The 11,811-nt window shown below is 35.7% G+C and overlaps 2 protein-coding genes across 4 annotated transcripts; one reads left to right on the forward strand and one right to left on the reverse strand.

Annotated features, from left to right (window-relative positions):
- Nucleotides 1-570: 570 nt before the first annotated feature.
- Dph2 (Diphthamide biosynthesis 2) lies at nucleotides 571-6,043 on the reverse strand. Its single transcript, XM_022070599.2, has 7 exons — nucleotides 5,530-6,043; nucleotides 5,015-5,127; nucleotides 3,885-4,108; nucleotides 3,232-3,438; nucleotides 2,520-2,788; nucleotides 2,232-2,391; nucleotides 571-1,348 (listed from the first exon to the last, which is right to left on the reverse strand). The coding sequence occupies exons 1-7, from the start codon at nucleotides 5,677-5,679 to the stop codon at nucleotides 1,029-1,031; spliced, it is 1,443 nt and encodes a 480-aa protein (XP_021926291.1). The 5' UTR covers nucleotides 5,680-6,043; the 3' UTR covers nucleotides 571-1,028.
- Nucleotides 6,044-6,095: 52 nt separating this feature from the next.
- On the forward strand, nucleotides 6,096-9,307 carry LOC110833026 (solute carrier family 61 member 1). Of its 3 annotated transcripts, none has more exons than XM_022070600.2 (3): nucleotides 6,096-6,228; nucleotides 6,708-7,016; nucleotides 7,529-9,307. In XM_022070600.2, the coding sequence occupies exons 2-3, from the start codon at nucleotides 6,735-6,737 to the stop codon at nucleotides 8,615-8,617; spliced, it is 1,371 nt and encodes a 456-aa protein (XP_021926292.1). In that variant the 5' UTR covers nucleotides 6,096-6,228; nucleotides 6,708-6,734; the 3' UTR covers nucleotides 8,618-9,307. The 3 variants fall into 3 exon arrangements, with proteins under 3 accessions (XP_021926292.1, XP_021926293.1, XP_021926295.1); XM_022070601.2 differs by lacking the exon at nucleotides 6,096-6,228 and adding an exon at nucleotides 6,239-6,362; XM_022070603.2 differs by lacking the exon at nucleotides 6,096-6,228 and adding an exon at nucleotides 6,376-6,581.
- The last annotated feature ends 2,504 nt before the right edge of the window (nucleotides 9,308-11,811 follow it).

Genomic DNA, 11,811 nt, shown 5'->3' on the forward strand with positions numbered 1-11,811 from the left:
CACGTTAAACATGTACAAAGGAAGAGAGTCAGGAGACGGGATTTTGACATTGCTACCATCTAACAGCGACTCTGAATAATATTACGGTAACCGGCTACTCTGAAAAAGCTACACTGTAGCCATCTATGACCGCTTAGCAGAACAAACTGCACACTATCCGCCCACTAAACACGTCAGCAAGATCCAAGCTGCGACTTCAAATGCTACACATAACCTGCGTTTTTGTAACTCAGGCTATAGTTTTACGAAAAATGATTTTAAGCTTCACGAGGTCAAGGCGAAATGATGTCTTACGTAGCAATGAGCTATGCTTGAATATTTAATATTCAGTGCTTCCATCATCAGTGTTTGATGTGATGAGTGATTCTCACCATGGTGTCCCTGTGAAGTCGTGTCTGCACATCATTAATTCCCAGTTAGCTCTCTGGGCACGTGTTCCTGTTGGGCAGCGGGCCAATAGGAAACAGTGGGTGGGGTCAGGGGATCAGTCATCATACAGTCCCTAGGATGCTAGCTGTTAGTCATATGAGCACACTGCATAGTTCTAAGGTGTAAAAAGTGTACATTGGGTAGTTTTAAGCTGTAAACTTTATACTACATACATACATATTTCATACTACAAAATACACACAATTCTCTACCACATATTGGATTTTCCTGCAAAAGTAGATACATGACAAATAAAAGATACATACAGTGAGCTGTTTCTACTTGTCTCAGTCTAAGCCCAAGATCAAGAACAAAATTCATTAATCCTCATCCAAAATTCAAACAGGAAAATAAGAACTGTAGGACAAATCAAAAGTAAGAAACAGAAAAGAAATGCAAACAGCTCAGAAAAAAAAATTGGTTTAGACAACAATTCAGTTCTCGTCAGCCATCCACCCAAAACAGCTGAATGAGAATGAAGGATGCCCACAAAGTTTTCCAAACCAGTCTAAACACCTTAATAAAATTATGGGATCTGTGCATTTATTTCTCAAAGAACCTTTATATACATAAATGTCCAGGAACTTTTTAGTTCTTGGTTAAGATATGGTATCAAGATCTGTATCATAGTTCTGAGGAACGCCACTCCGACCCTTACTGGCCAGAACAGCATCCTCCTCGCCCAAGTTCTGTTCTAACCCTCGCCAACTCCGCTTACTGAGGAACTCTGAGCCTGTTGCCATATTTGTTGATACCACTAAATCATCTTTCAAAGCGACAACACCCGATGTGGGAACAACGTCACCGGAAGACTCTCGTTCTGGCATGACACGGACTTGGCCCGTAACCAGAGATATATCTGCAGTGTCTTCTGCTGTGATATCATGAGTATTTCCAAGTTCCTGGTAATGATTTCCACCTAAAAACATAAAAAAAATTACCATACTTCTCATACCATGCTCATTTCATTCACTGTCCATCGGAAAAGAGAATAATGGAAATATATAGACAGAAGTAAAACGTGTGTGGATAGTGAGAGACAGAATATGGAACCACGCATGAGATAAATATCACAGTATTTTACAATAAATACCAAATTTCACTTACTTACTTCATGTATGTGTGCATGTGCAAAGAACAAATAAAAGGGAATTTAAACCTCTCCACTTCAGGGCTGCCAAACAGACATTAACTTTGTGATTAAATGGTTTACTGCTATGGCACACAGACATCTGGACCATGCGTAAACCTTGACACGTGGTCAATAATAATTTACACAAACATCTAGATGTCAGACAGATCATTCTACTTTACACTGCAATAATAGGACAAATGATTCTTTTAGGCTTACTAATAATGTTCTTAAGAACATGCGATGCGTCACGTATTTGACAAAAAACGCAGTGTCCCTTATTAAAACAATAAATTTCCCCATCAGCGAGCACGCAACAAAGAGTCCGATTTGTTATCCAGCAGCCCTGAGGATGAGAGCAGAGACTGTTCTCGAAACGCTGACAGAAGACATGGTTTATTCACCATTCAGCCACCGGATGCGGCTTGTAACGCGGGAGTCTTTCATCAACTTCAGTCGCCACGAAAGCTTCACTTTATACAATAAATTTTAAGTTATTAATTTGTTTCATTACCTTTCATTATAATGAAATGTCAGCGCCACGAATACAATTTTTCAGTCCACAAATCTACATTATACCGAGATGTTCCCGTTACTATCGTTACTCTCCGAATCTAAGGATGAAGTTTCATACTATTAAGATATGACTAAACAAATAATGTTTACCAACCTGGTAACAGATGCTGGAACTCAAGTACATAGTTCTGACTCCATTCCCTATTTGAATTGCATGCCAACTCCACTTCATAAGGAGTTACAATTGGGCGGTAAAACTCTTTTGAGTTCAGCAATGAGTTCTCTGGACACGCTATCAACACGAAAGCATCGATCTAAGACAAAACAAAAATAAATTCAGTAACTCCCTGTAAAACAACAACTTTTTATGTTATAACTCATAATGACATTGTGCTTAGTCAAACCAATAAATTCCCTTCATATTGTTCGTGAGAAATATTACCTCGGGAAAATTTGCCAATTTTGTAACATTGGGCTTCCCAACAGCAATTATGTATATCTTCTTTCCTCGTTGCTTTGCAAGCTCTTTGAGTCTGTCCACAGCGCCAAGATAGTTTGAAACACCCAACGTCCCAACCACAATACCCAACGTTTTAGCATCTTTGACTCGTTCGATGAGGTGCATTCGTTTCATTAGGAACTTGTTGTTTTGAACACTGTAACGTTCAAGCTGTTTCGTTCCTGACGGATCGTACCAATACAAATCTCTGCCTGTAAAAGTTAACTGTGTTTTACTCACAGGACATCGGAACAAATATTATGAATTTAGGAAGTTCGTGCATAAGAAGACTGTTTGCAAAACAACAGACTTTTCAAAACCAAACAAAGAATGTTTCGAGATAAGCAAAATTTCATTACAAATGTCTACTCAAAATGTTTCTTGGATTAAACATCACAAATAACTCAGGAAATGGATCACTGTACCCTGCCGAAAAGTTCTAAACACACAAAATTTTCATATTATGTCCTACATTTAAATGAGTTATCATAAACTGATCATGGGATTGTATTATTGAGGCAAAACAGTTACATTTTAATTTAAAAACCAGCATTTGTTGCTGATAAATACAGAGTACAGTCTCATCAGTCAGTTTAATACGCATCCAAAATTAAAACGTTATCTTCGAAGAAGAAATGCAAATGTTGCGACATACCATGCAATGTCAGAGCTATGTTGGACAGTATAGGTCCATCTTGTCCTATAAACACAATGGAATATTCTTCTAATTTTGACCCATTCAACAATTTGAAATTTCTTCCAAGTTTTGTTTCTTCATCCGCCCCCAGATTTCTGACAGAAGTGGCCAGTTCCGAGACAACCATATTAGGAAAATCTGGTGCAATGTTCTCAACGATGGAGTCTGGTAAGAAACGAATATCGCAATACGACAGAAATTAATAATGTTACATTTTCGGTACAAGACTGTCCAAGAACAAGATGTGTGAATGTACTACATACGCTAGTACAATGGTGTGTTAGCAGAGCATGTAAAATTGATGGCATTTGGCAAAATGATGTTGGTTTGGCAACAATAATTTTTCAAGACTTATGTGTCACATACCTATATGCAAAATTACTGGTTTCATATAAGAAATATATTCAACATAACTACAATTTCACATAAAGTTGGTGACTGTCGGTGGGCCATATAACAAATTATACATAAATGTATAATGCATAAAATTACAAATAAAATGAAGTCTCTGGTGAGTTTGCAGACAACTATGAAGCACAACAAATAAAAATCTTTTCCCAGACATCATATCATTAACTGCGTTAAGTTCAAGAGCAGAAAATCTCACTCACCAATGGCATGTTGATAGCAGACATCATATAAGAGAAGGATTTTAGCAGTCTTGCACTTCAACACATTTCTGAAGCAGCACACAAACTCATGACAGTCTACTGGCAGTTTCTCAAATACATACAACTTGGGCAGACGGTCATTTGTAGGAGTGAGACAAGCGTGGCCAAAATGGATGATACCATCAGCATTCACATGTTCAGCAGCCACTTCATCAACGCAACAGCTAAAATTACACCGAGACAGGTACAACTCATGAACAACATATGCATTTAAGAGTCACAAACCATATCTGAGTAAGATTTGTGGGAGGATTTGAGGTTCACACAGTCGCAAGTACAAAAACGGATGTTTTCTAGGTTATTGCACCTTGTAGTCTGGTAGACGTTTACCAGTGTCAGTAAACTTCTACCAGACTACATGGCGCAACAACACAGAAGACAGCCACCTTCAATATCTGATTTTTACCATTGCTATACTAATAACAAAGCGATTAAGATTATGATTCGTAAATTGGTAAAAAAATTATCGGAAACAGCTGCCTAAAAGAGACAACATTTCAGTAGATCCAAAGTTGACATAAATTCCCAATCTATGTCAGTTACAAAATCTTTATTTGAACACAAAAGTACACCCTCCACATGGCCACTTTCCATGTTAAAACATATGTACTATCAACGTATTTCTTCTGTGAAAACATTATTACAGAATATCTGGGGTTATGTTGTTCAGAGAAGTATAGATTAATACAGCTTATATGCATTAAAAAACATATCCTAACATTACAACTGCTGTAGTCCCTAAACTTTTCTTCAAGAGCCAGAACTTACCTCAATCATTAAGACACACAGATACATCTTCATGCATTGTCAGAGCAAAGCTTATACTTCGGCAGCCTTTCACAGAAAACTCACTTTGCAGATAATTCTTAAATCATTCTTGACATGACAGTGAAGAAGAACTGTACCTTAAATGTACAATCACCTCTACCTTAATTTTTCTGGATTTTAACTTTCTACTGTGACATAACCACAGATATGGTTGGGATGAATACCTTCATAATATAAGTTTATAATGTTCCAAGCACAAAGTTAGAATTTAAAAACACAACCATAATTCCTCCAGCACTTACCTCCCATAAGATGTATCACCAAGAATAAAAGGTTTGCTGCCTAGTATTTTCCCCAGGCAAAGAGCTACCCCTACAGAATCAAGCAACAGAGCATCTGGGAACTGCAAACAAATCTGCATAACAGAAGAGTAACATGAGACATCAACCTTTCATACATGGACTGAGACAGAGTTTTAATTTTAAGCGTTTAGCAGGGTGGGATATAATGAGAATGCATTGGGCATGTGATTTGGAGAAAACGCAATGAAAAAAGTTTTAGTTACCACTCAGGAAAGGAAGTGATTAAATGATATTAGCGACCAGAAGTCCTTGAATCCAGTCCATGCCCTCTCAATCTGTTTCTATACCATACGTTTTAAAAAAACCTCCCATCTAGGTCTAGGTCTCCAAAGTGGTTTCTTCTCTTCAGATTTTCATCTCCCAATGCCTGTGTCCCATTTCGTATTTTCTTTTTATCAAAGATACCAATAACACAATACACCTGAAGAAATTAACACTGGAAACAGATACAATACCTTACTTAAGCCATTCTTCTTTGCCCATTCCGTACATCTGTCCAATTCATAATAATATTTAATGTCTCTTACATTAGTTTGTATAGTTCGTTCTGTAATGTCTGCTTTTCGCTCTAAAACCGCACTTTCATTACTACTGAACGCAAACATATTTCTATTTACTTTCTTGTAAGCAACTGCTCCAACGTTGATTTAAATGTTATATCTTTTCACACGTTTCGGCTGTTGTTAGCATCGTGGTTACTAAATTAATAAACTTCACCATGTTTCACGTTTGTCTATTGCTCCAGCCTGGTAATTCGTTTGGCAATTATTTGCGTCTGCTTTACCCAGAAGACTCATACTTGTCGCTTTCTACATTTTCCAAATGACAAATATACCTTCAATGCCACATAAATAGTGACTAATTTAGCACTACTGAACTCCGACGATATAATATGAGGTAACAAGCCCTTCGATGGGAAATAATAAAGTAGACTATTGTGCTTCTTGATACTTGTATACTTTCAAACTGAAAGTTAGCACCAACGTAGCACAAGCAAAAATAGTCAGTAAGGAACAGTAGATAAAGATAGTAGGAGTGCCACCAGTAGCTACAAAATGTCCCTATGTTGTGTATAACGAAGTTTAAATTCGACTGCGCTTATTATTCATTCTAATTTAGAAGAATTTTCGAAACAAGAAAGAAAATGAAGTAAAGTACGTAGTAATTCCAGATAATGTCTGGCCACTGGCAATGTGTATCTTAACTATTAGGTTATGTTCGTGTTATCAACAGAGTCGTATTTCTTTATCGGAAATCTATATTCGTCAATTTTAAGGTGATATAATTGGTACGTAGTACATTAAGAGCGTGCGAAGCTTGTGTTATCGTCATATTTCTAATAGGCATAGTTAAATTAATCTACCAGTGACTGATGTGTCATTGGAAATATTTCCAAGTTTGACATTCCCCCACTTTTCATTGCTTCAGTTACTTGTCAAGCGGCTTTATAGGTTATGAATTACGGATTAAGGTGGCCTGTCAATGTATTTTTCCCAACATTTAACAAGTGAGTCAGGAATTGTTTCTGGACTAGTGCATCCTATCTTTGGAATGTGCCCATGATTTAATAATAATTTATCTTTTTTGAGTACAGAACCATGAAGATTAATGACATGTTTTTATGTTTTTTCAGCACTGCATGGATATAGCATAAAAGATAATGACAATGTTGATACTGATTGCATTGGGAATTTTGTTTCCAATAACGTACATTACCCACATGTTAGCATCAAAGGCAGAAGCAGTGCTGGAACCTAATAAAAGTGAGTCATTCCATAAATTGCAGCAGCAGTTTTTTATCGTCTACTTCCCAGCAGCTTTCTCTGATTGGTTGCAAGGGCCATATACATACCAGGTTTACAGCAACTACGGTTATACTGAACCTCAGATAGCGCTGTTATATGTCACTGGGTTCTTCTCCAGCATGGTCTGTGGTACAGGGGTAAGTCATAAATCTACTGTTATAGAGCAATTTGTATTTATTTTAACCATCACACAAATATTTTATTTTACAATATAAACTATTTTATTCTTATATCATTGTTGACCAATATCAGGTGATTAGTACACACTTAATCATTGTTTATTGAACTGTAATTATATCTGTTTCTTAACGTGTAGGCAGGATTCCCCTTATATTTACATTAATATCAAATAAAATGTAATTATAGAAAACCATGATTTTCAATATGAATATGGATGAAGATGGCTGTCTTCTGGGTTGTAATGCTGTGTAATCTGGTAGAGGTTTACGAATATTTCAGAGGTTCTTCCTGCCTTCACCATCAGGTCAACATCCTGATGATTGAGGCAAGTACCTCTGAAATGCTGGCAAACTTATACTGGACTACAACTCAGGAGACAACCATTATTTACACTTACCACCATGAGAACCTCAAGTCCTACATAAATATGGACATTGTCAATTTCTAATAAATGCATGTTGCCTTGCAGGTTGGGATCCTAGCAGACAAGTTTGGTCGCAAGAGATTATGCATTACATATAGTTTCCTTTATGCCATCTCGTGCATCACTAAAGCCTCTCCACTGTATTCCATTTTGATCGTAGGACGTATTTTAGGTGGAATCTGCACGTCCATCCTCTTTTCAACATTTGAAGCGTGGTACGTTCATCAGCACAGTCAGAAATTTCACTTTCCACCTCAGTGGATCAACATTACGTTGGCTAAAGCAACGTTCTATAATGGTGTTCTTGCAATTTGTGCCGGTGTTGTGTCAAACATTGCTGCGGAATGGGCCGAATGGGGTCCTGTCTCTCCGTTCATGATTGCAGTACCCTTTCTCTTGGTATCAGCATTTTTAACAATGTTCTTATGGGAGGAAAATCATATCGAACCCACCTGTACCGTTAATTACAGTTGTGCAGCTCTTAAAGCTATTTTCAGAACTCAGAATAAATCGCTGCTATGTTTAGGACTCGTTCAATCATTGTTTGAATCCGTGATGTACACTTTTGTATTCCTTTGGACACCAGTCCTTGAGCCATTACGACCTCCACTGGGGATCATCTTCTCATGTTTCATGCTTTGTATCATGATTGGTTCATCCATATATTCATTCCTGATAGCACGAAAGTACACAGCAGTACATCTGCTACATATGTCATTTATCATTGCTCTTGTTGCGCTCGTTCTATTGGCTGGAGCAATGAAAATGGTTACTCTGTATCCACAGGATACTGGAGAATACACGTTAGTTGCTTTCATCGCATTTCTTGTATATGAAATTGCTGTGGGGATATATTTCCCTGCAGTAGGGTATCTTAGAAGTCAGATAATTCCAGAACAGTATCGAGCAAGTATTTCAAATTGGTACCGTGTGCCTATGAACATATTGACATGTTTATGTCTTCTGTGGTTAAAGAACATCGCGCACATCGGTAAGGAATTTGCTTTTGATACGGCGGTCTCTAGTTTTAAAGCATTTTCCATGTGTATCATTTTACTTTCTGTAGCTGTTAAGTTGTGCAGGCTTCTAAAGCTAGACAATGAGAATGCAAAACTGATTATGGAATTTATATAGACGTGAGCTGTTTTAAATAATAATAATAATGCCTTAATTACAGACTGTTGTATATTATTTTTTATTATATTCTCTGTGTCTATGACTGAATAGCTGTCATATATCTATAAGTAACTAACAATAATTCCTCAACATTTTAATACAGTTAAAAGGCATATCTGCAGTTTTCAAAGCAGTCATTTTTCTGACAGTTGGCCAGAATAAAAATGAATGCGTCATTGAGAAATGAGAATTGTTGAAATGATAATGACTGAATTGTAAGGCAATACCGTTAATTTATTTATTTTTTTTTCATCTACCAGAGAAAATGATCTTTCTACTGTCACTCTTGAACAAATATGACATATATGAAGAGCGTAACAGTTTGAGCTTGGTCGACAGAATTGTACCTTTGACCTTTACAAATTATGTCAGTAACATCAGACTTGTCTGGGGTCAGTGACCTTTGTGTGAGTGACTGTGATGTAATCATGGAGAATTCTTCTGCATGAATGTACGGCTTTGCAGGGATTTTTCACCTGACCAAAGTAACCAAGATAGCCTGGGGATTCCCCACTCAGTGACTTCCACACGTGTAAATGTGTTTACATCGTCATGCGGTGCACCCATTATTGTCATCCGATTCCAACTAACTAATTTTAGTAAGACTACCCAATATAAAATTTAACTAAAATCTTTTTTGTAGTTCTTGAGGTGTTAGATACATGAACAGGGCAGATATTGTTCTCAAATTAGTTTCTTTAAAATTTACATGCGTGTAAATGGTATTCTTTCCCTTGTTATACTGTCTGCAAAGAAAATCTGTTTATCGCATAGACAAAGCTGTCCTTTTTCTTATTTGGAATGCATATGTATTTCCAGAGTGCAGACAGAGGAGAAGAAATTTTTTGAGGAAATTAAAATTACAGCATATAAATTTTTCTGTTGTATTAATGGATGAGAAGTTTCACCCAAATTCTAATATCTCTCTTGCCAGAAAATAAAAAAGGTGTGTTTTGATAGAGAAAGTCTAATAGATCTCTCCTTGTTGCCTTTCCGGTGGCCACGTATTTGACGACGTTACTCTTTGCTATCCGTTTCTGAACCACATTCAGCAGTTAGACCTGTCTAGCTATGGACACTAAAATGCAAAGGATTAAAAGATTACCAATTGATCTTTTTGGGCAGTGAAAGCAATATATTTTCTATTAAAATTTTTCCCAGTTTCAGTGTCTAGAACACAAAACAATGATTTGGGAGAAGTTTATTGCTCAATTTATGTATAAAATTTGAATTTTTGCTGTCGTCTTGGCTAGATTTATATTTCTGCGCTGTAACATTCTTGTTCAAAGAATTTTTTTCTTTAAGTATTTGATTCCAACTTAAAATTATCTTTTTGAAACTTTTACCTTGCGAACCGAAAGTAAATGGAGTGTTATTCATGTACACACTACACCATAATATTATTTATGAAGTTCTTCAACAGCCTTGAAATACAATAAGTTGAAGAATGTATTTTTTTTTTATTTTTGAAACTTACATTTCACTTTCGAGTAAAATCAGAAACTCACATCTAAAGCATGACGAGAACCGCCACTTAGCAGCTGTTTTTTATGCTTGCCAACCATATGAAATTAAAAGTAAAACCAAGGAAAGGTTGAAGAATTTATTTTTCCTGATACAGTAACGCTGTAAGAAAAACACTGACATTAAACAGCAAGGAGGTATAGTGTATAGAAGATTTTTTGACCAGAAAGTAAATTTTCTGTTTGAAGTAGAAACTTAATTCAAATATGCAACATTTTTAAACAGACTTCTCCTATCTCGATTAGCACACTTCTTTCAGGAGGAATATGAACGTTCATGATTACTCGTGTTTCGTTGCATTAATAAGTGTTGACACAAAGCTTTAACTAGATTAATGTTGTATTTTGACCGAAATAGAAAATATTATTTGTAAATTAATTTTTTTCTAATTAACATACAGAATAGCTTCAGGTACCCAGTTCAATTGGGAAAATAAATGATCTGGCAGTTTAACTGCAATATAACTGTGATACAATGGTTGTATTTTTTGAAATATACGCACAGGAACAGAGTGTGAGTAACAGTTTTAATTTTTGTAATTTTTATTATAGGTGAACCACAGTTTTGCTTTTTACATTGATGAATTTATAGTGTGTTAAAAATCTGATTATAATTATGTAATTTATTTGTTGAAATTAATTGTAATTAAACTGTTGTTAAATTTGCACGATTTGTTATAGTTAATAAAAATGATACTGATAACAAAACGGTGATTTATTTACGTATGTACTTCTTGAAAAATATTAAATAAAATATTGTACCTTTTCATTTCCTGATTTACAATTATAAGTCATATCAAGCTAGATTCCATGTTCAGAAAGTCACTCCAGGTATTAATATGCTAAATTTTCTTAAATATTAAAACAATACCCTCAACCCTATATTCCGCAGTTATGCTTATTAATTATTATCCCCCATTTGTGTTAAATTTGAAATTATCTGCCAAGTCTGTGACACCCAAAACATTCACGAGTATGGGTCACGCCATTAGAGGAGTGTATGTGGATATTTATGACAGCCTCTTTTGAGTTAACATACAGCAAGCAAATTATTTTAACTACATAGAATGTTACAGATGATTGGTTAGCACACTCCTGCTTTGTATTCAGGAAGGCTCGGGTTCAAATCTAGGCTGATAGACGTGCTACCCTAAAAGGTTCTTTTGCGAGTCCCTCCAGACAAATACCAATATAGTACCTTAAATCATTCTATCATTTGAAAATATATAGTGTGAACTACTGACAGTGGCATTGAACAACTCACAAACGAATATATAATACAGGAAGCTGGTATAAAAACTGATCCTAAAAACCTAATGGTAAATCTAAGTATTCAGGAAGTAATGAAATATGTAACCATTTTTTGAAATGACGTGCATATATGTCGAAATTGCATAGAACGTATAGTACCAACATAACAATTATATTGTAAAGACAAAAATTATATTCCTAAGAATGAAATTATTCTTCACAAAATGTTTACGTATAAAATAAAATTAAAACATTAAAACCACTGGATATCCTAACAGATTATCCTGTGCTCAGAAATAATGTGATTTTGACAAACATAAGTAGTACCAGTATGTAAAGAAATATCAAATTTATATAATACGATACACAAAAACTTAC

The sequence above is a fragment of the Zootermopsis nevadensis genome, unplaced genomic scaffold (assembly GCF_977971745.1).
Source record: "Zootermopsis nevadensis isolate Lab colony 2312 unplaced genomic scaffold, Znev_1.0 Znev_ptg000023l, whole genome shotgun sequence".
NCBI lineage: Eukaryota > Metazoa > Arthropoda > Insecta > Blattodea > Termopsidae > Zootermopsis > Zootermopsis nevadensis.